The 27,235-nt window shown below is 42.2% G+C and overlaps 2 protein-coding genes across 3 annotated transcripts in view; one reads left to right on the plus strand and one right to left on the minus strand.

Moving 5' to 3' along the window:
- Positions 1-7,546, plus strand: part of ppargc1b (peroxisome proliferator-activated receptor gamma, coactivator 1 beta) — an 86,689-nt gene extending 79,143 nt beyond the window's left edge. Inside the window, 5 exon segments of the mRNA XM_041944041.1 lie at positions 312-972; positions 1,999-2,056; positions 2,460-2,578; positions 3,571-3,698; positions 4,306-7,546. Of these exon segments, the coding sequence (XP_041799975.1) occupies positions 312-972; positions 1,999-2,056; positions 2,460-2,578; positions 3,571-3,698; positions 4,306-4,397 (1,058 nt within the window). The 3' untranslated portion in view covers positions 4,398-7,546.
- A 10,295-nt stretch (positions 7,547-17,841) lies between these two features.
- The window catches only part of pde6a (phosphodiesterase 6A, cGMP-specific, rod, alpha), a 28,720-nt gene continuing 19,326 nt past the window's right edge, over positions 17,842-27,235 (minus strand). For both annotated transcript variants that reach the window (XM_041943899.1, XM_041943900.1), the window contains exons 16-24: positions 26,910-27,019; positions 25,769-25,856; positions 25,317-25,417; positions 24,327-24,434; positions 24,169-24,232; positions 21,656-21,730; positions 19,726-19,809; positions 19,192-19,360; positions 17,842-18,926 (exon numbers count right to left, since the gene is read on the minus strand). In XM_041943899.1, the coding sequence (XP_041799833.1) occupies positions 18,883-18,926; positions 19,192-19,360; positions 19,726-19,809; positions 21,656-21,730; positions 24,169-24,232; positions 24,327-24,434; positions 25,317-25,417; positions 25,769-25,856; positions 26,910-27,019 (843 nt within the window). In that variant the 3' untranslated portion in view covers positions 17,842-18,882. The remainder of the gene's footprint in view (positions 18,927-19,191; positions 19,361-19,725; positions 19,810-21,655; positions 21,731-24,168; positions 24,233-24,326; positions 24,435-25,316; positions 25,418-25,768; positions 25,857-26,909; positions 27,020-27,235) is intronic.

The raw sequence follows: 27,235 nt of genomic DNA on the forward strand, positions 1-27,235 counted from the left end.
AGTGGGATCATATTATTATTTTGTTTGGGATAAGAAATAACGGGAAACTGTGCATCAGCGCTGTTAGAGATTTATCTTTGAAATGGAGATGCTGAAATTGGACATTTTGGGAAATGCGCTTCTAAAGAGTTAGACAACAGCATCGATACCGTTTTCATATTTGAAGTATGAAGCTTGAGAGTTCTCAATAATCTTATCTTTGTTAATCCATACAAACGCAGACCTGTAAAAATATCATGGGGGGTTATTTGCTGGACTATTTCTTGGCAGGATGCAGTTTGTCTCATAGGTATCTCTTCCCTCCCCCTCAGGTCTCACCCCTCCCACCACCCCACCTCACAAACCAGTGGAGGATGAACTCTTCAAACCAGCTGAGGGAGGAAAGGGCAGTGAAGTCGCTGGTGGTGGCAGCAGCGGCGATGGCGGCGGAGGCGGCAGCGAGTCTGTTCACCCAGCATCAAACACCAACGTTGCCACGAAGGGCTCGTCCTGGCTGAGCCGCGGCCACCACCAGCGGAAGCTTCCAGAGCAGACGGAGCTGTATGCCCAGCTGCGGCGCATGGGCCAGGCGGGTGAAAGCGACACCCACCGCGCGTTTGGCGACCACGACTACTGCGCGCTGAGCCTCGGGGAGAGCCGCAAGCGTAGCGCCGCCATGCTCGGCGCCATGTTGCAGGCGCAGGGAGGGAGCGATGGGGCCAGCACCCTCGCACCCAGAGCAGCCGACGATCAGGTTTTGGATGGGAAGGGGAAGGAGAGCGCGGAGCGGCTGCTGGTGTCAGAAGTCGCAGAACCGCTCGAGAGGCCGACGACGACGGTGGTGATATCATCCACGCCGCCATCAGACTGCCAGGCGGAAGCTGCCACACCACCCTCTTCAGAGGAAGAGGCGGAGCGCTCGTCTGCGTCTCGCTCACCCTCGCCCATCCTCCACCTGTGTCCCGACTCCCCCGCCAGCAAGACGGACTCCAGGTGAGACAGAGAGACAATGAGTGCGAGAGGAGGGAAAGGAGAGGTGTGAAGATGTGGCTCGGATTAGATTAACAGTGAAATGCAGACGGTTCAGATGGGGAAGGATGTGGCAGAGGAAGGAGCCAGTAAGAGACAACCTCAGTATGAAACTCAGAGAAAGAGAAAGAACAATTCTGCGCTATATAAGGCTATTTTAGACGTTCATACACCCTCCTGAAGAGTGACTCCTCTGTGGTGTGTTGTGCCACAGCCAGCAGCTTTACAAGTACAGTGTTTTTGTAAAATTTGAATAAAAAGGATATTATAGTGCGAGAAGACTGGTTATGGCAGTCGTATGGTGCCGAGCCTGCACGAAGGTGCCAGAATGACAAAAACATCAGGTTGAGGCTGAACTCCAACTCTGCAGGCAGACATCTGCGGTTGAAATTCAGAGCAAATAAAGTCAAAGCATGTTTTGCCGATTGATAAAAAGAACTGTGTCCGATTTGCATTGCAGCAATTTGACCAATGATTCACCTTGTTGTGCTGGCTAAACACTTGAGCTTTGCCATGTGCACACAGTGATGCACTGGAATGTGAAGGGCATGTATTTATTCATTAGGCGCGTTCTGATCTGTAGTTTGTAAACAGAAATACAGTATGAATAGAGTCCTTCTGTAAGAAACTCATATAAACGTTTCAACACTGAAGACTACGGTCTACCTCAGAATAAGGTCTGCACTCATCTCCGTCCTTGTAGGTTACATTTTGACTTGACTGTCTCACACAGAATAAGGTCAGTGGTCGTATTTCTGCACATGGAAGACAGTGACAGAGGAAATGGGAGAGAATGTGAGAGAAACAGATGATAATGAACAGAGCGATGCCGTACTGCAGTCACTGGGAGAGTCTTTTTTTTTTTTTTGCCGCAGTTCACCTGTTTCCTCATGTCTGACATTTCAGTTTCAGTTTCGCCTTGTGTCCGTCCTTATCTCCTGACTGTCTTCTCCCTCTCTCTTTTTCCCCTTTTCTTCCTCATCCTCTTAGCGAGAACTCAGAGATCTGTCCCGACGACAAGCAGAGGAACAAAGCCAAGTCTGACGAGGTACAGAGAACATTCACGCCCTACAGTCTTCTGCATACTGCTGAATTGAAGACACTTTTTTGCCCTAAATCAAAAAAGAAAACTCCACCTAAATACCCCAGAGCTCGCTGGTGTCCCATACTACAAAATACACCTCTAACGCAAATTATTTATGCCTCAAAACATCCAAAGATGATTTTGGTACAGGAGTTTGGATGTGTCGACACACAAACATGAACTGATAGCATACATCTTTATACGTATACCGCCTGAATGATTGACAGAATGTAAATGAACGCAGGGTCTGAAGTGTTGATCCTCAGGATGCCGCTCTACACTCAGCCTTCCTGCTTCAGTTCCCACCTCTATCTGTATTCTGTAGTGTCCTTTGTCCTGACTGTTGCCATGGTTTCCTTGTTGCCAGGACAACTGCCAGGTGTTTTACATCCACAACCTGCCAACCAGCGTGACCCAGAACATGCTGAGGAAACGCTTCCAGGTTTTCGGCAAAGCAGAGGACTGCAAAGTCATCATCTGCAACGAGTAAGTGTCCCGATCCGGGTTCCTCAAACTTTTTTTTTAAGATGCAGTAAACCTGGTTTTTGGGCTACGAGTCTCCGTTTTCGCATTTGCACTCAATATTCAGATGGAAGCATTGTGCCAGATAATATCACTAATTCATACTAGATTGACACATAGTGCTTGAAAAGTTACTGCGCTTGCTGGATGAAAGGTTACGAGCAAGTCATCACAAATGCCCGTCTAAATTCCCCTGAAGTGATCTGGCAGCCTGTGGGAAACAGCGTTGACATGTAATAAACACAACAAAATGAGAAGGCAGTATTTGTTGATGGACTAATCCAAATCTTCTAAATTGGGGGGGGCTACAACATTTTTAAAGTCATCAGCCCTTCAAAAACAAACAATTTTACATCAGCTTTTACTATCTGTTCTAAATCTTTTGCCTGAAATGAAAAGCCAAGTAGACTAGTGATATAATCGCTAAAATTGTAACGACGGCTGTTAGAAAAAAAATGTTAGAGCCAATCAGAGTCAGAGTAGGGGTGGGTCTTTACAACGCAGGGATTCAGAAAAATGGGTCAGGACCAAAGATCTGACCTCAGAACTGGAGTTCTGTGTCTCTTTGTGCTGTTGCTGGCCACTGCTCCCACATAGTTACAATGGGTCAGTTACATTGCAGACATTCCCACGTGGGAATTAATTAAAATGACTTTAAAAAGTAGAACACAATATGTTTGCTCTCTTTTTGTTGCAGATGTCCAAAAAAAGTGAAGTGACACTTTTGTTCTGTTAAAACCGAGTCAGTGCTGAATATACAGTCCAGGTACAGATCAGATCGGTAGCAGAGGATTGGGTTAAGTTTCTCCTGCAGTTCATCTGCATTGGACCACATGATGCATATGATTGATTCAGCATTCTGCATCTCTCATGATGCCAGTATGCACTTTCATCTCCTCAAAAGCAAACTGCCATTATCTTAATGCACGTCTGTCCCCCTACCTGTCTGGTTGCAGGGAGCGCTGTGGGGTGATCAAGATCCGCCAGCCAGGGGTTCAAAGACACTGGAGAGAACGGGAGACTGTTTTCCAGAACGGACCTGCAGGCCTCAGGAGGCTAACAAGGAAACGCTACATAGATCTTGGTAATGAACACACACACAATGACAAATTTCTCAATGGTTCAAATAGTAAACCAGCATGACCTGCACCAGACTGCACCAGGCAACTTTGGTGGCCCTCAACAGCAACAAAAGATCCTTTTTAAGCCTGTGTTTGAAACTCGTATAAGACCCCCGATTAATGTGCCCAAAGGCCTTCACATTTCCAACATCATGAAATACTGTGACAAAAAGCACTTCTAGGTGATAAAGTGGACACTTAAGACATTCTCCGTTTACCACAGTCTCACCAAAGAGTGGCACAGTGGAAGCAATTTGGCTGCTGATGTAGTGACTGTTGGCTGGTTTGCTGTAGTTACTGACTACTGTTAGTGAAATGACAGAGTTGTCAAAGGCTTTGCAGCTGGACACTGCTGAATTCTGACATACAAGTTTGCACCAAAGCTGAACTCTATGAGAAAGCACCACACAAGTCCACTACGCCTCCTGTGTTTAAGAAGCACACTGTCCATCTGAAATGATATTTAAAAGCAAATCGTACTCCAGAAAGATTGAAAAGAAATGTTCTCTACAAAGACTTTGACTTGGATTTCTTCCATTTCTTGAAAACAACCCTTTTGTCTTTCTGTAGATGACGCAGGTCCGGGCCCCGTCAAGAGCAAGTACGATGCACTGGACTTTGACACTCTGCTGAAGGAGGCCCAGAAGTCCCTGCACCGCTGACAGCACAGTGCCCCTGACTGGCCAGCCTTAGTGAACTGCAGCAACACCCCTCCGACTACACGGCTCTGCCCTCTGACAGGCCTCTCAGTACCTCCATGCAAGGCAACCTCGCAAAATGTTTACATTTTTACCATTGGAATAAAGTAACGATAAGGACCTTGTTTTTTTTAAGTTTCTTTCACCGGAGGATACTGCTTAAAAACGAGGAAGCCACTGGGATTCGGAGGAGCTAACAGACCGTGGAGGAAATAGGACTTTTAACAGCAATGGTACAACAGCAATGGTACAACAAGTACAAACAATAATGAAACAGCTGAACAACAATAACAAAGCTGTCCGTGTTGGTGACATCATCGCCCCGCCGTGGAAGCCGGGCGTGAGAGACCTCTGTAGCAAATCCTTGCTATTCCTGCGTTGCGTTGGTCGTCGTGGTGTGTGTTTCTGCGTGTGCGTGTTCTTTGTTCTGTTTGTTTTGTAAAAAAAAAGAAAAAAACATCCCTGTTTCCGGTCACGGGTGGTGAACCAGCAAGCTACGTTCACCGTGAAGTTGTGTGGTTGTATAACCAGAAAAAAAACAAAAAAACTAACAAACAAAAAAAAACCCTGGTTTGTTTTAGCGAAAAATTGTGGATGTTCTAAATTTTAAAATCTATTGTGTGTGCGTTATGGACAAAGAATATATAAAAAAACATTTAACGTAATCATTTGATGACTGATAAAGTTTACAAATCTAAAATGAAGAAGAAAAAAATCATGTTTTTTTCTTTTTTGTAATTGTAGTGCTTCCTTGATTTTGATCTATGCACTGTAAGGAGGTAAATGTCTCCGCTGTCCTCCACTTTCCCCCTTTTGACTCTAATCTCTAACTCTGCCATGCTGACTATTTTGGCTTCTGCTACTGGCTGCTGCAGGCTGTTTGGTAGGCGTTTTATACATTAAGACCCTGACTCTGTCATCGGAAAAATTTCACCTCAAAATATTTTCCAACCCATGTGAACTGAAGCAGTTATTAGAAACGCACTCATCTTAAATGTTGAGCATGTGAACCAGGTTCAAAATAAGATCAGATGAGATACCAATTGAGTTCTACTTTGTCAAATTGACAACGGGTCACCAAGAAGCTTCAAGTGTGACCGAGTTTAAAAAGCAACATTAACTTTAAAGCATCTGAGAAATATATTTCTATGACATCAAAGTGTAGAGGGCGATTGCTGTTGGACACCCCGTGAAGTTCTTTGGCGCTCGCGTGGTTTAATCCTGTCAGTTGCTTCTGAAATACGACAGATACGCTATTTTGTCACAGTGATTCAGATCCGTAGTTTTAAATTTATCCATTTAGAAAACAGATCGTCGGTTTTTCCGAATAAAAACGTTTGGCTTCATCGGTCGTTTCCAGGTCAACTTTTTCCACATCTAGAGGGGTCTTGATGTATCTTTGATAGGGTCCCACTGAACATGTGTCCAATAAAGGCTGCAGCCTAACGACACCCCCCGAATGCCACAGCCAATGCAACAGTTACTGTTTACATTTGGACTGCAGCAAGCAGGACTGAAATGGGGAAATATAGTTGGTAGCCGTTGGCGCTTTCAGCATTCATCACATCTGCACCGTGTCCAAACCATCCCTGTCCAATCTTCTTTCACATAACGTCCATCAGTCATTACAGTGCAAAGCACTAAATGAAATATTCAGCTGTTTGGATTGTCCAGGACTCCTTTTTCCTGGTGACATTAGTCCTTGACATTTGGTAAGCTTTGCGTTGGGTTTCAAAGTACAAAGGAGACTAAGACCAGTTTGCTTCCTGTAATTCACCTATGGAATATTGCCATTGCTGGAAGTAGATGAATCTGCTGATTCAAATGGAATGTATTCAAGAATCTGAATGTAATTGTCGTGTTCCCCGTTTCTGCTTGCCCAAAGATTGTGGAGCTTTTTGGTGCTTTTAAAAAGGTAGACTTGCTTCGTCATCCGTATGACTGCATGTGACTGATTGTGGCTTGAAACGCAGTCCAGGTAGCGCCTAATTTACATTCCTGACACAGCCAGTAGCACCCGCCGTAAAAAAGGGAGAGAGCCTCCGAGCCTGCCAATCCGGTGGCACCACACCGCCACCTACGACACAGCCAGGGAAGGAGCGAGGGATGGGCTTGAAAGTAACGAAACGCTTCGGTCGAGAATCAGATTTCTCGTCTGGGAGGTACTGTATCAGCTGAGCATCTCTACCTCACATCCATCCCTTTGTTTTTTGTCAGAAGTGTTCTCTGTGTGAGGGTTTCCCCAGCTGATGGGCGGTTATGGGTAGTTTGGGGGTTTGTGTTTGATTTTTTTTATGCTATGACTCCTTCTACCACTAAGCCCCTGCGAGGGGAATAATCTCTCTTTCTCTAACTATTTCCTTCGCTTGCCTCATAACGGTTTTTAGCGTGTCCGTTTCTTGGAGTCTCGACCTTGTGTCCTTGTATAACTGAGTGTTTTGTCTTTGTCTCGTGTTTGAGTCGGACATTGCTGATGCTTGCAGGTTGGTCAGGAGGGGTTGAACGGTGGCTCGGTGGTTGGTTGGTCCTTGAGTGCGTCTGGAGGGGGGGATTCCCAATCTTCTCCTCCTGCCCTCATTTGCTTGTTTTCTTCAGGGACATGCCAGGCCTACTGATTCACCTGTTCCTCCTCTCCTTTCCCAGGAATCTCGATAAAACGCAGCCCGACTTTCTAACTTTAACTCTATCGCTTTCTGTCTCTCGGTGGGTTCAAGGCCTTGTTTCCAGGTCTTCCCCAAACCCTGGCAAACTCCCCGCTTTTTAACAGATAATCCCTCTTTCCTCATCCTCTTCCTTGTCCTTTCTCTATCTAATCAACTCCTTGGTAACACACAAAAAATTGAATGTTTACATCACTCGATTCTCCTTTGACTTTATTAGGAACGCACACTAAGTACAAAGGCGCCTTATTCAGTGTTAAAAAACAACATCAAGTGACGTGGCCTCGAGGGAAACACCTTCTCCAGGCTTGCTGATGTCCAAAACTAACAAAAACAATTTAGTGCTATACATACTGATTGAGAAACAAGGTGTCGACTTAAAAAAAAAAAAAGAAAAAGAAAAAAAATTTAGATATTTTAACAAAACCAATCACAAACAACTGAATGAGTATTTGTGCTTAGTATGTATACTACTAAAAAGTGAGAGAATGTGCTGGTTTACATATTAAAAAAAGAAAATATATTATATGAATATAAAATGTGTATATAGCACTATGCCTCGTTGTAAACATAAAATGTATTGTGTGTTTTTTTAAAGGTGGCGGGTCACAGTTGATTGCTAATCAGACAGGAGATGGTCAGGTCAGTTTTGTTCTTATGAGTTCACGTTTGTTCAGTACAGGGAGGAAATTAAGGGAAAAAAATTACGTTGAAATGACTTCACGCAAAGTCCAACACTGCTGTAAAAGAAAGACAAAAAAGATACCAGTATCCCTTTAGACTATCACACTAGAAGGTTCTATTTCTTTGCTGTTTATGAAATGACAAAATATTTTTTAAATGTTTTTTTTTTTCTGTTTTCTTATAAAGCAATTTGAAATGCAATACACAATAATCTTATCTTTAAGACAGCCTTTCCGAAAAACTGAGGTGATAATGTATAGCGGGTGGTTGGTTGTTGAACTACAACACGGGCGATGTTGGAGCTGCGGACTCAATAGGCTACTGTACTGTATGTAGACTGCTGTTAAACACAAAAAAAAGCATCATAAAAACAAACTACAGGAAGAATGTGGTCAGTTGTGTCGTGAACACATAACACGTATACAAATTGTACTAATATACTCTTGCACAAATAACGTCCCAAGTAGTGAAATCTCTTCACAATATTTTCTTCTCATTGAAAGGAAGCTATTGTAACTATGTTATTACCACGTTTTGATGGTGCACAGGTTTGTTCAAATCTGAGTTGCATTGAACACATACTTGTATTACAGTAACAGCTAATAACTATTCATAAACTGTATGACTCTGGTGAAGGAATGTGGGGGGGTGAAAAGAAGAAAAAAATACAGTCGTCAGTTAAAGTTTCAGACTCGTTGATACAGATGAGGTAGACGCTGGAGAAATCCCACTTTTACTGCTGCACCTTTACTTCATCCACAAAGGGGAAGCATTTAGATTAAATTAATAAAGCTGATTGATAGAAACCAAGTCATGAAAGCAGACTGACACAAATTTGTCGAAACAAAAAGCAGAGGACGTAAATGTCTTCACCAGCCAAACTAATGAGAACATGTAGTTGTACACTGAAACACTGCACTAGAAAGGACAGGGGTTGAGGTTGTGACTTCAAACCCTTGTGGAAAGTTTTCCAATGTTGTTTTTCTGACTGATGACCAAAACGTTTCCTTAAGAGGCTTTTAGTGAGCAAATCCCAGCAGTTCCTGTTTGACCTGTTGCTCTGTTTTCTTTATCACGGAGGAAAAACTTGCAGTTTCTACGCGGGATCCAGAACTCAGACTTGAAATTAGCTGCAGCATGTGGTGGGATTCCTACAGCGGCTGTCGCTGTGCCTGTGAGGGTGCCTCCATTGTTGTAGAGGTGTATGACATCGAAGTAACCCCATTTTTCATCATGGCAAGCCTTAAAAATCAATCGGGGGCGAGGGGGGGAAACGAAGCTACCACTAGCTTTTATTATTACTTTCTCAACTCCTTTCCAATCCAATGTGGTTTATTATTAAATAATTACTGACGTAATTAAAACTTTTTTCAATAGCCATATTATAAAAAGGTATATACATATATATGAATATATATTTGTGTGTTTGTGTAGATATCTAGATAATTATATACTTTCTTATAGAAAACTTTGATGTTGACCATTCTCCTCAGTGTTTTGAGAACACGTTGACACATTTCAACATTATAAAACCGCTGTCCACTTGGTCTAGGTCCTAGATCGATGGACAACGAATCCAAATAATAAAAAAAAAATGTTAAAAAAAAAAAAACGTTCCAAAGGGAATTACCCTTGTCAGAATGCAATACCTTTCTTTCCACTCTTCATTTAAAAAAAATGGAAAATGGCAAGAAAACCACAAAACTTGATAGGCAAGTTGACCAAAAAATAAAACTTCAACAATAAAGAGCGTGGCTCGCGATGGCTCGTGAAAAATGTGACGTTTTTCAGCGGCTGCATCAGATTCTGTTTTATAGATGTCATGTTTCCAATGCCATGGCCCACTGAAACACTTTTGGTTTTGTGTCACTTACGGTTTCTTTAGTTCTGAAAACAATGTATCGGTCAGCTAGCTACATCGTCAAACTAGCCCCTACCGGGTCAGGAGTGCTGGCAGCGGCGGCCTGACTCTCGCTTCAGATCCCACTTCTGTCTTTGATCTGCAAAATGGTTGTGTCACATTTCAGCATCAACAGTTGTACAATGCAAAGAAAATAATGGGTAATCTGTCAAACTTGATGGCAACAGTGATGTCAGATGGGCACTTTTGTAGGGACTGCAAACTGTCAAAATCTGCTAAATGTGAGTGGGTGCTTTTTTTTGGTGGAGGAAAATATTTTGACACAAAGGGCATACATTGTTCTTGTTTTTCATTACTATTGATTTTATTGTCGATTTACATCTAATGACTATCAAATTCACATAAATGATTTTTTGTTTCTTTTTTTAACTTAGTTTTTGGTAAAAACAAAAAAGGTAAATACTGCTAGTGAGATTTTATATTTTTACATATGTTGGTTTTATTTTGCGTTTCTTCTTTTTTTTTTATTTATACGCCACTTAGTTTGGATGTCTTTAAATGGTGTTATTTTCTCCGTTTTGTGTGATTTCATATGTCTTGAGAATGTGGAGACAAAGGCATTTCAGTATTTTTGAATTGTTAAAATCTAGTTTCATAGAAGCGGAAGTATCTGATGTTATAAATTATATTTTAATTCATGTAAATAGTTTAAAACAGAAGACTATGGCTTCCTTTTAAACTGAATACATTTCTCTTCAGAGATTGTTTACATTATGAAACTGTAGAGATGTGCTCCTCATATACTGTATAAAGTACATATATTCATTGATTTGCCTCCAAAAAATAAAATCCTAATGAACAGCATCTTTCTGTGCATGGGGTGATTTTTGATCGAGGAAGAAATAACTCGCACGTGAACTCAGCAACTAAAGGGTGAACAATCCTGCAAAAGGATAAATGTCTGGGACTCCCCACGAGTCAGACCTGAAGAAGCCTCTGACTGAGCCTGAACTTGCTTGATTCTCACCACAGAAACTTGAGACTTGCATCCAGTCTTTGGTTTATAGAACATGAAGCATCAGTGGAATTCTGTTATTATGTCCTTAGAACTGAATTTCTCCAAACAGAGAGCGAGCTCAGTCTCTGCAGAGCCCTGTCAGACAGCGGTGAAGCCTGGCCAGTGGGTTGTCACGTCCTTGGTGTGCTTGGACCCTGTATGATAAACTTTTGCTTTGGCCCCACAAAGGTTACATATGAATGCTGTTTACTATTAAATATTTTCATTCTCATTTCCCTCTCAACTATGAAATTGTGGTGAAGACACACCTCCAGGAGGAAAACTATAGCTACTTCTACTGATATTTTACTCACGTCTACTTCTGTCTTAAACTTCACACATTACTACAGGTTGAAATATTAGTTTTTAAGGTCAGAAATATCTTGTGATTGGCCAAGTAATCATCATAACTTCATAGATAGATACACCTCAGTGAAGACAGTTCTGACTTGCTGGAGAGCTACGATAGGTTGTGCTTGTTTTATTATATCCATCCACCATATGTTTTTTTGTCTGCAACGGGACGGTGCAAATGTTTCTGCATTTAAAACACTCATTCGCTGTTATTGTTTGCATGAGTTTGCAGTTGTATGGAGTTGCTGTGTTGAATGTCGTTAGTACTTGGTGCTGCAGCGAATCATGTCGTACTGTAATCTGTAACAAACAGACGTCAGTTTCTCCGTGCAGTTCTTCATCTTTAGACATATTATCACGCACTGTGCCTGCCTGAGTGTTTACCTGACTGCTGTGATCAGTCTATTCACGCTGTGGAGAGGTTCGGCTCCGCAAAGCAGTACGCTCATGGACACTCCCTCTTTCCAGCGTCCCCCTGGTTAAACAGCATCCTATTAACAGGCCGCTGGCAATTTTCCGCCTGGCTAAACTGTGATCCACATGTCAGTGACTGCACTGATGATGTCTGTGCACAGGACATCGGTATACCAGCACTGCTGTACTGATGCTCTCTGGTCTCCTGGCATTCCCACACCAACTAAACACATTATGTTTTACAAAGCCCCAAGGACACACAAGGGAAGAGGAAAAGCCGAATAGCAAATCTGTTCAGTCTGGTCGGGAGCGCAACGGCCATTGAGAAGGCAGAAAGACCAAGAATACAAATAAGAGTAAACAATCTCATGGATGGTAAAACAGGGAGGCCTGATACAGAGATAATATCTCAGATTAAAGCATTTCAGGCCATGAAGAGATACTGACCAAAAATCACACGGATCCATAGGCTTCATTGTCAGCTGAGCAACACAAAACCACATCAGGCAAGTTTAGAGGAGCTTATTTAAACTTTGGAACATTTAGTTCTAGAGTAGAGAAAATGATAGGATAGGATAGGACAGTCCTGACAGGACGTTCACACCAACAGCAAGGCCATTAATTCCACCGGAGAATGGGCCTGCGCTGTCTCTTGGTCACTACGCTGATTTTCCAACTAAATTGCTCTTTGATCCCGAATATGATGACCTCCTCGACGCACTCATTCATGCAAAAAATGGTAAAGAAAAAAGTCTGAATGCCAGGGGTTTTGTTCCTCTACTCTCTGGTCCTTCAGGGACTTCAATAAACCAGTTCAAGCATGGCAGAATTTAATGGAGAAGACGAGGATACCAGGTTAGAAAATTATTGTTTTGAGCCACTTCCTGCTGCTCTTCATCCTGCACACTACTCCGGTCAAACTACTCCTTCTTGCATGTTTGGTCTTCTTCTGTTCATGAACATCACAAACAGAATCAGTGACGAGGAGCAACCTTGGTGGAGCTCACTACAAACATGCATCTCACTCGTTAGAAATGAACCAAATAACACACACACACACACACACAACACACCCACCAATCTATATTCCTGCTTTATCTCTAAGACACCAGTTCTACTGATGAGGACTACGCACCTGTCAGTCTAACGTACTTAAATCCAACAGCACAACGAAGTCCAGCCTTCAAAATGACCACAAATTTAATCAATGCTTCTCTAAAACAATTTCAACAAAAGTGGAACATCACAGCCTTCATGACGGGGGTCAGACTGCAGCAGTTTCAGTATATACTAACATTAAAACTGGATGGCATCAAATTTTCTACCATGAAACTCAGAAAAACGCATGATCATCGGTCCAGACTCGTCACAGAATTTCCTCCCATTTTCGTCCCCTCTCGTCTAACATCAAGAAACCTCAGTATCATCTTTAACAACCACCAGCGTATTCATCTTGTTGTCTAATAATGTTTTTTTTTTTTCCAACTAAGGACATTTTCAAAATCAGGTCACTTTGATTTACCAAGAAACAGTAATTCATGCATTCTCACTCATTTAACTTCAGCTGATTCAAAATGTCACAGCTAGACTCCCAACCAGCTCCAACAGGAAGTGGCTCCCAGTCTGTTTTACAACAGATCGTTTCACTGATCACTTTCAAGGTTTGTACAGGAGTTAGCTGGAGAGTACATAGCTGACCCCGTGACCTTTTACCAACCTAAATGTGATCTGAGATCCTCTGGCAGGTCATTCCTCTGTCAAAGGTTTGACCCTCAGCTGTGGAATGACCTGCCGGAGGAGATCAGGGAAGCTAATGCTTTGTCAGCTGTTAGTTCGCTTTTAAGAACTCACTATTTTAGAGCAGCTTTTTATTGATTTTACTGTTTCTTTCATAGTATTTTATCAACTTATTGTCTTTTTAAAAATTGTATGTAAAGTGCTATAATTATGTTATTTTTATTTTTATTATTAATTATTATTATTATTATTATTATTATTATTATTATCATCATTATACTTGTTATCTGAAAAGCATTAGCTGTTTTAAACTTTGGTGATTAACTGCACAGCCCAAAGCCAGAGGAGAAAGCAGATGCTTAGAAATCATCCTGTCAGCCATTTCCTGCCCTGCTGTCCTCTGTTTGGTTGTTTCTGTGGGGCAGTCGTGACTGCAGCAAACAGAGCTGCTCTGCAGTGCAGTGCAGAGTTATTAGACACACAGACTCATCCCCATGAGCCTCAGTTTGGCTCTGACAGGACACCAGGACAAGACACACTGTCAACCATGAACCTCGCAACGTCTGTGTCGTCGCCCATCTTGAGATTCTGTGAACGATGATTCGATCTGATCATTTTCAGAATGAAACTTATCGGCCTTTTCGGAACGATGTGACTGAGGCACATTTGTTTCGGTCTGTCCTTCCTTCCTTCATTTGTCAAACGGTAGTAGTTTGTACAGGAATAATATGAACAGAAAGAAGAAAAAAGATAAATATGGAGCCAAACATGGCTGAAGATGCAGACATTATGGTCTGTCTGTTCAGAAGCAACGGTCAGCCTCCGTCAGATTTAGTCCATATAAACCATTACTTCAGTAATATAAAACGAGCTCACATGGACCGTGGAACTGCTCAAACTGCAGACAGCCGACCAACAGAAATCCAACAGGTCGTTCAAGAACCAGATCTCTGAATGTGTCTGAATCATTGTGACCCCTCAAACCGGCTCCAAATGACGACCGATTTGTCAGAAATTCACCCAAATTTTAAAATGAGTCAAAATGAGGGCAACCAATTCATCCAGAGAGACTGGCTGATGATTGAGTGCCATATTGCCAGAAAGACACATCTCAAAGTCAAGTTGCATCATTTTGAATTACACTTGGGCTAATTTGGGAAACCTGAACGAATTCTAGCATTCAGAAAATATATGCTGCTTGGCCAAAGGGGTGAACTGTAGAGCAACTTAATCAATCAGCAACTATTTTAATAAAGGATTTGGGTAATGTTTCAAGAAAAAAAACACACAGGTGGTTGCGAGGATGACGGCTTTTTTTTTTTTGGTTTGGTTTTTTTAAGGGAATTTCGTCTCAGCATTGTCAGAATTACACTGATTAGCCTTCATTACATTGATTATAGGAGGGGAGCAATATCTGCAGGTCAAAAAGAGGCGAAATGAGCATAACAAAACGACCTGTTAGTTCTGCACACTTTATGTGGCCTTCAGTTTTCATCAAATATAACAGATTTTTTTTTATGTTTAACCCATCAGATGGACTCAAACATTGTCAAAACCAATTAAGTGTGCTTTAAATTAAATTGCAATAAATGAGAAATGAGCTTTTCATATTAGCCACAGTGAGCGTTCTCAGGCACCAACTGAGCTCAGACAGTGAACATGACTGCAGAGACCAGTGTCAAGTCAAAGGTCACCTTATACAACACACTGATAACTCTTACATTCAGTGGATGCTGACCCTGTGTGACACATATGTACAAAATGATGGCATACAACTAAAAACCTCTGCTATATTTTACTTTTTTACCCCATTTTTTACCCGCTTGAATAAATTCCACATTTTCGGCTCTATTTTGACATGATTTATTGTTGCATTTATGTGTAATCTTTTCATTTTAATGTTGGATGTTGTCTGCTGCATCATTACTTATCTTGGCCCCAGAGAAAGATATTAAACTCTAAGCTGGTAAAATTTAGGTTTCACAGTATATCACAATATATTTGTAATTCAGGATTTTTTATTTTTTTCATCCGGCTATAAATCAAATTACCCTTAAAAAAATCCCTGAGATGGAGAACAACTGCTTCACAGGCTGGCAGTATTTGGTGTTAACCTCACCAAACAGATGCACTGTGTTGCAGTTTGTGATGTGGTTGGTCTCTGCACAGTTCCTGCATATTGCACAAGTTGTTGGTATAAGCCTCTTAACTGTCCTCATGAGGTATGTTGATCCAAGCAGCCACATAAATCACACCTGCTGCGACTGATGATTTGTTATGGTTTTCTGCATGTATTAAAGAGTGCATGTATCACATCAGCGTGCCCTCCTGAGATCACATCTCTCTCACAGTTTTTGTGTTAACTGTAATATCTTTTTGGCTTTGAAGGTGGGAAAAATTCAAGTATTGCAGCAGCTATTTCGCAGGTGCTTTGCTTCCACAGGTCACAGGAGTAATTTGTAATACGTTATTCACTGCTGATTGGTTCATTCATCCAGTTGTTCAATTAAACCTTTCAGTGATTAGCTAGATAAAAATGCCACACATTTGTTAATAGCTTCAAAACCTCATGCTGGAAATGGTCGGTAGTTTGCAGCTCTATGGTCTGAGTGCTGCAGCTCTGACACTTGCACTTGCATCACTACCTGAAGTGCAGGTGATCCTGCTGTCAGAATTTCAGGTTATTCTTGTGTGATCAGATCATCGGCTAAAACATACAAGTGTGCATCATAAATTGCTGATGACTGCTTTGCTGGGGCAACAAAGCCTGAGCGAACTAGTCAAGCGCCTTCCTCTGCTTAGAAACTGCAGCCGACCCATGCATAGCTGTCCTATAAATAGTCCTGCATCGCTCTCTCGGCAGTGGCTTGCAGGCTGGAAGCTCTGCAGTCACGACTGCCCCCGATCGCTGCTAGAATGAGGCTAAAGTTCCCTTCCTGCAGGCTCGCTGGTTGTACTGCAGCTGCTACTCTCCCTCTCCCTCTCTCTCCCTCTCTCTCCCTCTGCAGTCACGGGTTATCCCTGCGTCAGAGCCAAGCTTTGCTAGCTCTGCTGATCATCACAACCATATACGGCAATCCTTTGAGCTCCCAGCATGCCCTTACGTCATGGGGGCTTACGTCATACACCCGTGACGCCACACAGCTTATGTATCCATGCTATTATTACATTACTACAGCATGTGAGGGAGGGAGGGATGGGCGATGATGAATTTAGCTCATGTTCTGCCCCCTGTTGTGGCTCCAGTTGCGATCAGTTTTCATTATCCCACTCTGGCGTCATGTTGTGTTTTATAACTGTATTATGTATGGCTCTAGGTGGGAGAATTAACTAATATGTACAAACACAAATGCATGCAAATGGATAGTGCAGCTGGCAGGTATTAATACCTCGCCTTGTGTAAGTCGTCTTTATGCATGTGTTTAGTTAGTTTAGTGCTGCAGACTCTCATGCACGCAACAGTTACTATTTATATGTTAAACAGTGAAATAGACAACATGTTTGATAAAAAAAACCTAACGCTTACTTTGCTCTTACTTAGACCTCAAGGTGAGTTGATCATAGTAAACAGTGATTTTGTCATTTGTGGGTCAAAATATGTCAGAGCATCTAGTTTTAGACTGAACTAAATGTGGTTTTGCAGACATGCTTCTTTAGACTACAACAACATTTGACCAGCATGACACAGGTCCTAACTACAGTACATGCTGACATGTTGTAATTACAGTGCTGTCACAACAATGGCTATATGTAACTGAGACATCTGAAAACCTCTGTACTTTCAAACAGAACTAAACCCAGTTTTAACTTTTGTAAATCAGTGCTGACTCTGTTCTTTCGTTCAATCAGATTTTGGGGAAAAAAATCTTAATCTTAATTAATAAATAACCGATAGAAACCTTTGTGTAGGATCAATAAACGTTCATGGTTTAGGATGAAAACATTTAGAATTTCTGCTCCCTGCCTAGCAACTGATGCAAAGACACTCTACCAGCGGGGGATACCTATTTTTGGGGAAATGCATTTTGGCACAACACTTGGCCAGCTCCTGCACACTGCTGTCAGTCAGTTGCTTGCTGGGTTGTAAATCCTCATGGCTGAGAGGAGGGCAAAACTTTTCCAAACAGATTCTCTCGGTAATGAAATGAGAGTGCAGTGAGAGTTCAGCAAACATGCAGAAAAAGTGGAACGAGTCTGTGGCTTAGAAGTGAAATGCTGACAGAAGTGCAAATATGCTGTCCATGTAGAAACACTTCATCATACACACAGACATGAGTGGTTAATGCTGAAATGCACACGATTCTTTCCTATAGCAGAACAATGAAACCACTCAAATGGATGTGGATGCAGTGCTCCTCTCACACGCAGTGAGAGGTGGTATATTTAGATACTGCTTTTAACTATGTAGACATGTATGCACACTAGCTCATCGAATGTATTATTCACAACAGTAGCTTCATCTGCAGGCCTCCGATGAACAAAATACACACAAGAAACTGATCCGAAATCATCATCAGTATTTACGAGCACACTCAAAACTAACACACTAACACTATTACACTAACACTACACAGCTAAAGTCTGTCACACACAGACACCGCTCAGTAAAAACACAGACATTAGTGTAATTCAGTAGGAAAATAGCGATATATCTTTACTAATTTCAACAAAGTGACGTACAAGCATTTTGCATTTCCTCATTAACTACAATAAAAGCATTACATTTTGCATGTTGAGTGTGAGAAATTAGCCCACTGAAAGACAATTTTGCATATATTGATTAGCTTTACTATGTTCAAGCTTGTAACAGATGTAAATGTACAGCATACAGAAAAACCAATGCTGCAGAGTAGAATCAGACTGACACTAACTGATTACAGGACACGATACATGTACGATACGCGATAGAAGCGATGTCCTCGGTTTCTTTTCATGTTGATTGTTGCATGTTGCATTACAAAGTTATAAATTTAGACCACTTGGGAGCATGTAGACAAACAAGCTGAGAATAATGTGCCAACACAGCTAATGTCACAAGACCTGAGCCAAAAGTACAAAATAACTGCTGACATTTGATTCGCAGACAGTATCGACATGCCCGCTGTCAGTCAGGGTTGCAGCAGTTTCGCTTTCTGTGTTTACACAGCTGCATCATAAAGGAGCCACATCTACCAAATCTGCGATATAATGCAAATACCTTAAAAAGCTATAATACCACACCATCAGAGCTGCAGGTTGTTGACTGTCTTTGACCATTTCTGCTATTATTTTCATCTTCTTTTGCAACAATAAGCATTTTGATCACTTCAAAAAGACTTGCTCGGTGATGTTGCATAAATACTGAATTTGATGGAAACTCTGTCTTGTTGGTGTATTGAAAATGCTTGCCTGAACACACCATCAAGCCACTGTTGAGCATCTAATGAGTAATTCAGTGACAAAAGAAAGACAGGAAGAAGCAGTGCAAACGAAAGCAGAACAGGAAAAAGTTAAGACAAATATCAGAAAACACGTAAGAGACATCGTGACAGGTGTTTTGAAGTGAGAAACGAGCTCTCAGTAACGTGAAGCTTGCAGGTGAAATCTCAAAAATGACATCGAAGAAAAAAAGAGCTCTTTTTAGGGAAACCCAGCGCTGGACCACAACCATGTAGCAAGCAAGCTGGTACTGATGTGGCGTCTTTAGCTGAGAATACAAGTCTTTGATTGTGCCTGAGCTGCACTCGCTGCAAGAGGAAGGAAGGAAGGAAGACAGAAAACAGGAAGTTATGTTTTTATCGTTCGAAGAGAAAAATGCATTGAAAACCTTTTTGAGACACTGTGTTTGTGTGTTATTCTGGTTATTGAGCAGCAGTTGTAGCACAAATTTCTCACACAGATGTACCTCAGAATTGGCATATGGCCTGTTCAGGCTCAGAGGCATTTACATCCCACATGAAACAGAGACAGCAATGCACTGCCGGTGTGTGCTCACGTCTGACAGCCTCCTACCTTGTTTGGCCGCCCCGGCTTTCTGAGCTTCCTCCTCCTTGGCTTTCCTGGCTTCCTCGAGTTCGGCCAGTTTGGCTTCGTGCACCTCCTTCAGCGCGTTCCACTCCTTCCTGTTGTTCAGCAGGCGGTCCAGCATGGGGGTGATCTCCACATGGAAACGACTGAACTCCTGGGGTGCAGGAGAGGAGGACGAGTCAACCCAAATCAAATCACATTAAAATCAGTACTGCTTTGTTACATCCAAAGTGTTAACATTTATTAAATCATATAAAAATAATGAGAACAAATGAGTGCCAACAAAGATTCTGGTAATCGGGTTGTACACCTGAACATCTTAAAATAAAGTTACTCAGCCCAAAATCAAGTCAATACCAAGGTACAAGGCCATCAATTCCCAGACTGGACATCCTTACAACGCGGTCTTGAGATTAAACGTTACAGGTGTCAGAGCTGCATGTAAATCTGCAGCTCAGCCAGCTGTATTCGGCAGGTTAAAGGGAATGAATGTTTCTGTGTGCCTGCGAGGCGTCTGACCTTGTACACAAAAGAGCAAACGAAGTCGATGAAACCACACTGCAGCTTCGGCAGATCAGCAGCTTTGTTTCTGTCCATCATAGGCTGAAGGAGAGAGAGAAACATGTTGAAAACATTCACAAATACCTGCTCCTAAACCTTACTGAGGAGTACTGTAGCAATAATACTAAAGGGTATATTTTGATGTAAAAACACATTGAGCTTTAACAGAGTAATAAAATGTTTCACACACACACAAACAAGCACACAAACTGCTTTACTCCCTGTTCAGCCAAAATGTTTAATGCATTTATCACAAAGATGGAGAATGCTCCATCCTCACTAACTGAGAAACTGCTGTTTCATCCAGCTTGTACAAAAGAACTTCAAAGGTTGGAAGCATCCAATCAGAACCTGAAACTCAAAAGGTCTCCTAAAAGCAGCAGAGAGTGAGCGCTCCTTACAGACAAGCATCACTGTCTTTGGTATAAAAGGTGTAAAATCTGTATATTTTTCAAAAAGGGCTCTACTTCCTCTGCGTCCTTTCCAAGTTTAAATAAAGTTTGAATGAACATGTGAAGTTACATTAGATTCCCATTAGCAGCCACATGTAAAATGTACCTGCTGTACCTGCACACTGGACTGTGAAAACCTGTCAGAGAAAGTTCACGCCGGCTCTAATTGCTGGCGAAATTGCCCACCTACATTTCCTGACAAAACTGTTCAAGTGTCACAGCCGCTGTAAAGTCCTTTTTTTTTTTCTTGTCAGACCACAGTGAGTCACAGAATCGACTGCTGGGAAAATACAAACTGATCAAAATGAAAAGTTTTCCCTACTGACACAGATGCTATTAAATCCAGAGCTCTGAGAGGTGAGAGAGAGTGGGATGGTGCTTCTCACACTTCAAGTGTCTCAAGGACACGAGGGAACGAAACAGAGAGGAGAGAGAGACAGGGAGGCAGAATGGAGGAGCGAGAGCCCGGGGAGGGTACGGTCGGCTGGGTTAGGGCCACAGCGCCTGCTCTTTCTGTATCAGTGCTCCACATAATGGTCTGTACATCGCTCAACACCGCCGCCACAGGGAACTAAATCTGTCTTTTCATTTTGTCTTCCGACTGCATTTCTGTCTCTTGTTCTCCTTCTCCCTCCTCGTGTCCTTCCCGCTCTCCGTCCTAAATTGAAGCCCGGAGGAGAACGTTGTCCTGCCTCAATTCCCATGATTCCTGTCCACCCACCAAATCTCCTCCTCCTCCTCTCAAACTTTATCTTACTGGCACAAAAAAAGCAAAGAAATCTATGAAAACAAATTATACAGAAAAATCCAAGACCACAAACAACATTTCACAATCCAAACTGACTGATGAAAACACTGATTTACACATTAAATTACTTTTTGCAGATTGTAGGAGTTTAAATTTGCATTATCAACTTGTTTAATCTGTAGGATCGTGTTCATGTTTGTTCAGATGAGTTATAAAAAAACAAAAAAATGGGTCCAACAAGCCAGTATCACAGCTCTGCTGGGTTTTTTCAGGCTATTTTAAACCAAAATTAAACATTATTTTATGCCGCAGCAATAAAAACGTTGTATTTTAACACTTCCTAAATGAAACTGCAATTAGTAAAATTACATCAAATCATCAGAAGTGACGATCAGATTTAAAGGAAAAGGTCAAATCAGTTTTCGATTTGAGCAAACAAATGTTTTAGCTAACACTTACTCTACATCCTGCCGTAACACATTAGTAATAATTACTCACGATAATTATGCTTCACTAATTCTCTGAGTTTTTCATCAACTATAAATACAGCCACAGCGCTGCTGGAGCTGGAGGGGGATTGGGGTTTTTGCTCTGGGGGGTGTCAATAAGATGGATGCTGCCTCCATCCATCCCTCTAAATCTTCTTTCAGCATCTCTCTCTCAAGCATCACACACTCTGTGTCCTTACAATGGGCTGTTGCTCCAGGACCGTCCTCTCCAGGTCTCCCTGCTCCCAGAACTCTGCAGCTACTGACAGCGCCACCTACAGGGTGAATCAAAAAGTCAGTCAATAGGAATTTGTCTCAGTCAAGAAAAGCCGATAAAAACAATCATATGTACAACTATCACAGTGACTTTACTCGTTACTTTACTCATCTCAAGTGCATTAACAGTAACATTTTTGAAACTTTCGAAACGACACTTTCAGAATAAAAGTTTTAAAGCATGATAATAACAATATGTTGCATCTGTATTTGTAGGACTACAACATCACAAGTCCCCTGAGCCCAAGAACTCAACTTTAAGTTGCTTGTATTTGTGCAAACATTTTTAAAACCCCAGACGCCAAATGCACAGTCAGAGAAAAGCAGCAAGACGTCACGTAACTGGAAGCAGAGACAGTTCTTCTACGATCACTCAGTGATCAAAACTGCTGTAGATATATTTTCCCGTAGTTGACAGACTAATAATATCAGCTCTACATATTCTGACGCATTCTGTCATATACTTAAATTTCCATTTGAGTGGCATTCTATCAAGCAGGAAAATCTTCCCATTCACGTTGTTAAAATCGTCCTATAAACTTTTTACAATGTCCCATAAATGAGACTCTTATTCGCAGTTCGTGAGGCAGTTTCAGGTTTTGTGTCTTGATGAGCTGAAAGCCTGTTTTTGTCTGCCCTCACAAACCCAAAAAAGGAGCAACGTGACATCTGAATAATATGTGAATTCTGTATTCAGGGAAGAAACCTCGTTTTAGAAAGAGTTAGTCATCAAGCCAGTTTTGGGGAACAATTGCCATGAGGCTGGCACAGCCTGTAGACAGACACTGTGTGTGTGTGTGTGGGAAGCAGAACTGAGTGAAAAATAAAATATCAGCCATAAAAATGTCAGCAGAATATCTTATCAAGAATGAAGCAGCTCCAGCTTTTGTCTCTCCATAAAATCTTTGAGAGGGCCATCTATCATCACTAAAAATCTGAGTGAATTCATTCCTACTTTAAAAGATTTTTATCTAAGAATCCGAACATCTTATCAAGTTAAATCCGAGCAGAGCTACAGTATAACAGAGTCTCATTTTCATGCCACTGGTTCAATTTAATTCTTGTATGGAGCAACTGCAGGTCTCTGCACATGATGATCGCCAAAGGCGGAGGGTGGAGGGTTTCTCGTGACAGCTACAATGTGTTATCACTGTATTCAGGGTGGAATTCACCTTTAAAAGGGAAGAGTTAGTCATCAAACTTCTTTTGGAGCGCAATTCGCAGGAGGGCGGCCGATGCTGTAGATAGACACGCTGACAGTGTGTGTGGGATGAAGGGCTGACTCACCAGGTGCAGACAAAGGTGAATCAAACCAGGAAAAAACAAAAAATGCCACAAAATATAGTGGAACATCCCAATTGGCAGCAGTTGTGTAATGCGGGAGGAGCAACAGTACTTTTCACTTGTTTTCTTATAAGTTAACATAATAAAATTAATCTGACAAACAAATCGTACATTAGGTCAAACTGGTTTCAGCTTCAGTCGGCTGAATGCCTCCTGTTCAAAGGGAAAGTCAAGCATGGCTGGAGTTTGGATGTGACTTTGCTAACAGTTCGGATTAGTTCCTCATTCAAAGAGACGGACTGCTTTTACCAAGTGAGCGTTATTCACTCGTCTGTTTATAAGTGAAAGGGACTGAATGAACCTGGAGGAAAAAGTCTGACAGATTAAACTGAATTGTGTGTGCAGAAATAAGCTTTTCTCCACCTGCTTATTCTGTTAATTATCTCCCAACTCTTCAGATTTATTTGGCAAGTCCTTGGGCGGTCCCAGTCCCAACCCTGGGACCTACTGTCCAAGATACAGATTATTATCTTTTCTCCATCTGTCAACAGATGCTGTATCAAAGACCTCACCAGCGCTCAACTGGCACTGCTTTAAATCAACATTACAGGTTTTATTATGGGTTCTATGTTGATGCAATTGCTGTGAGTCTCCAGCTTATGTGTGTGTTTAACAATGTGAAATAGGCGCTACTGAAAAATAGCATATGCTTCCAGTCAAAGGCAGACAAATAAAGGTAAAAAATTACCCTCCGGCAGCGGCTGCCAAGCAGCCAGAGATGCTTCATGTTCATATTGATATGCCTGTGTGTGCAGGCTCGATGGCAATGTGTATATTACATAGTTAACTGAAATAAAATGCTGAGCCTGCCAGGCGGTGATGAGGGAAATGAAAAGCACCAAGTTGCTTTTGATGCATGAGGCCGTCAGGAGTCACCGCTGAACGCTGCTGAGAGAAATGGCAGCGCTGACAAAATGTCATTCTCTGTCTACTTCATCATTGGCTCCCCTCTTACAGAGCCTCTCCTGGAGCTCGTGTACGAGTGTGTCTTATTATTGTGAACGGCTGGATGTTTGTGCGGCTGGAGAGCCATTTTACAGCTGCTGCTGTGAAGTATGAAAGGACTTTGTGTGGAGATCACACAGGTGCGTACCTTGCTCTGAACCTCCCACGGTTTGGCGATGGCAGACAGGTCACAAGCAGTCATCATCATGGCCCTGGAAACAACACGAGTGAGATCTGTGTGTCTGTATATCTCTGTTGGTGTCTGCCTTTGTGTGTGTGTGTGTGTGTGTGTGTGCGCGCGCCTACATGACAATCTCTTTGCGTGTGGTCTCCAGCATCATGTACTTGGTCCAGTCGTTCCAGTTCTCGTAGGTCTTGGACTGGTCCACGATCTTCTGGAACATCGTCCTCTTCCTGCACAGAAACAGACCAGGGCTCTAAGCTCATGTGCTTTTCAAGGCATTAGTGACACAGTCTCCTACAGACGTCTTTGCATCATCCACCTGATGTTGCTTCGCCCCACTCTGCTCATTTTGTCAACATTATTTTACTGGACAGGCTGCAGAAGGTGTTTCTGATAACGCAGGTGTGAACATGTGTCAACGTGTCTTACTCTCATTCAGTTTTGGTCCTTTTTTTTGTCTGCTATGGTACATATGGAGGAAATGTTGTGCCTCTGTGGTTGATTACAGATGATTAATCAATTGTTGCCTCTTCAAAATCAATTTATAAGTTCCAATATTTTGTTATGATATGCTGGTGCTATTCCTCTCTGAGCCCGTGGTGGCATGTTATCAACATCCGGCGTCTCTAGACAACTACCTCTGACGTGGATGATGTCATTACCGAACGCTGCGCGCTGCGAGCAGCCAGCCACAACACGGCTGACTCTGCGGCGGTCGGCTACGAATACGCAATAACGAACCATAGCTGTGCCAAACTACAGCTAAACTAGCCGACCGCCAGCTCAGAGGGGAATAGCACCAGCATATCAGAACAAAATATTGGAATATGAACGAGTTTCGCCGCAGATTATTCGTTATATAAAGGCTGCGCATGGATGCCCCGAGTACTCGCATTATACAGATATACGCGCCGCTCCTCTGGGGCTAATTTCTTCAAAACGACTCCAAATGCCACCAAAGTTGTCTGGGTGAGTAAATGGTCGTATTTAATGCTAGAAATAAGGTCCAGGTTGTAAAAAACGAAAGTTATCCTTTAAAGCAGTAGAATAACATATAGAAAGACTGAGTTAGGATTTCTTTAATCAATCAATGGCTGTGTTCATGTACTGACTTGAAGTAGAGGGCCAGGTCAGTGGCGATGATGGCGATGTCCATGAGGTGGATGACGATGTCGTGCTGACGGCGGTTCAGATTCTGATAAATGTTCAATGCCTGAAACACAAGAGAAAGTTCAGAAATGTCAAAGTCAAATAGCGACAAGAAATCCAGGAAGTTCAAGAAAGTACAGGGGCGAGTGTGTGTCTGGACTGTAAAATGTGATTTAACAGCTGCACCTCCAATAAGAAAAGCAAAGCCCTATGGTGGAAAAATAATAATCATGTTAATTTTCATTTAAATTTTAATTATTTTTTTTCTCACTGAGTGACAGACGCTAGCTGAAGAGAGGCGGGGCTTCAGGTTTTCATGTTCTCTGCATGCATGCTGCTGTATGGCTGCTTTACTTCGTACAGGTGTTCAGGTGTTAGTGTACATGTGTGTCTGTGTGCGTGTACTGCAGCATACTTCATCTCTCAGCAGAGTCTTGCCAAACTCCAGATGGTGCCTTTCCAAGATGGAGGAGCCGTGAAGCTTCGCCAGAGGATTACCAGACCTGGAAACACACACACACACAGACACACACACACACACAGACACACAGTATGTTGGGAGGTTACACTGTGATGAATCATGCATGTTAAACCCAGGGTGGGCCTGGCCTGCTGTGTCCGCGGCTAATGGCGGCTCACATTAGCTCATCCATCAGCAGGTGGAGCAGAGCAGCTGGAGGTGTTTCTGGTCAATATCAGCTCATTGATGTTCTCCGTGTGTGACGTTAGCTTCGCCTAAAGAGCTGAGATCAGCTCGTCTGTACGCAGGAGGAGCGGCTGCTGTCACTTTGAGTCAATTAAAGAGTCTGATTTCAAAAATGAGAGGAAGGAATTGGGTCGTGGCAGCAGTGAGTCATAATTAATAAAACCATGTTTATAATGTATCATACTGTTTATGTCTACTCACTGTCTTCTTTGATTTTAGGGAGTTGTTTTCCCTCTTGATATCTGAGTTTTTGATTCACTTCATCCTGTTAGTTTTGTTTGAAAATGTGTCTGTCACAGTATTTTACCAGTGACCAAGGAGAAATCAATTGTGAGCCACTACTACATACCTGTATTGTACTGTGAAGGCTCTTTGTTTAAACTACTTGTTACTCAGCTCGCCTCAGCAATCTTTGTGTTCTCATTTATCAAAGCCCGAAGCCTCGGTGTTCAGACTGGTTCTAATACCTGTCCCCTGAAAGAAGAGATCTTGTATCTCAATAAGACCTTCCTGGTGAAATAAAGGATAAATAAAAATAAAATAGGCAGATCAATGTATCCCAAGAGGCTATAATGGCTTCCAAACAGGCAAAAGAGTGAGAAGCTAAATGAATGAGTCAATTTTAAGCTCACTTGAATTATTTCTCACGGTCAGTATGTTAGAAACTATTTTAAGTAACTTTGCAAAAATACAAATAAAACGTAGGTTTCAATCAATGAGCAGACAGACAAACTCAAGCGAGATGCTCCAGCAGCTGGACTGTGCAGGCATCAAATCCGCCACCTTCAAGTTAATTAAACGACACGCTGCCCCTCCACCTTCCCCTTTTCCTCCCCCGTGACGCTCTTACTTCATCTGGTAGAGGTTGTTGGTTCCTCTGTGGTCAATATCGTGGCAGAAGCCAGCGGTCACCATGGCCATACACTCCAGGTCTGTGTAGTAACGCTTCAGGTCACCTGTCTAAGAACACAAACACACAAAGGTGAGGAAGACACACACACACAGGGGTTAACAGTAGGGGCTATATTTCTATAAACAATAGTGACGCTAACTGGTTTCCTTATTAATGTTCCAGTTCAGGCAACAATGACCTATTTACACACACGCACATATATCACATATAAAGACCACTGCAGATGACGACAAAAGGAAAGAAAGAGCAGGAGAAAGAACGTG

This window comes from Chelmon rostratus, chromosome 9 (genome assembly GCF_017976325.1).
Source record: "Chelmon rostratus isolate fCheRos1 chromosome 9, fCheRos1.pri, whole genome shotgun sequence".
Taxonomy (NCBI): Eukaryota; Metazoa; Chordata; class Actinopteri; order Chaetodontiformes; family Chaetodontidae; genus Chelmon; species Chelmon rostratus.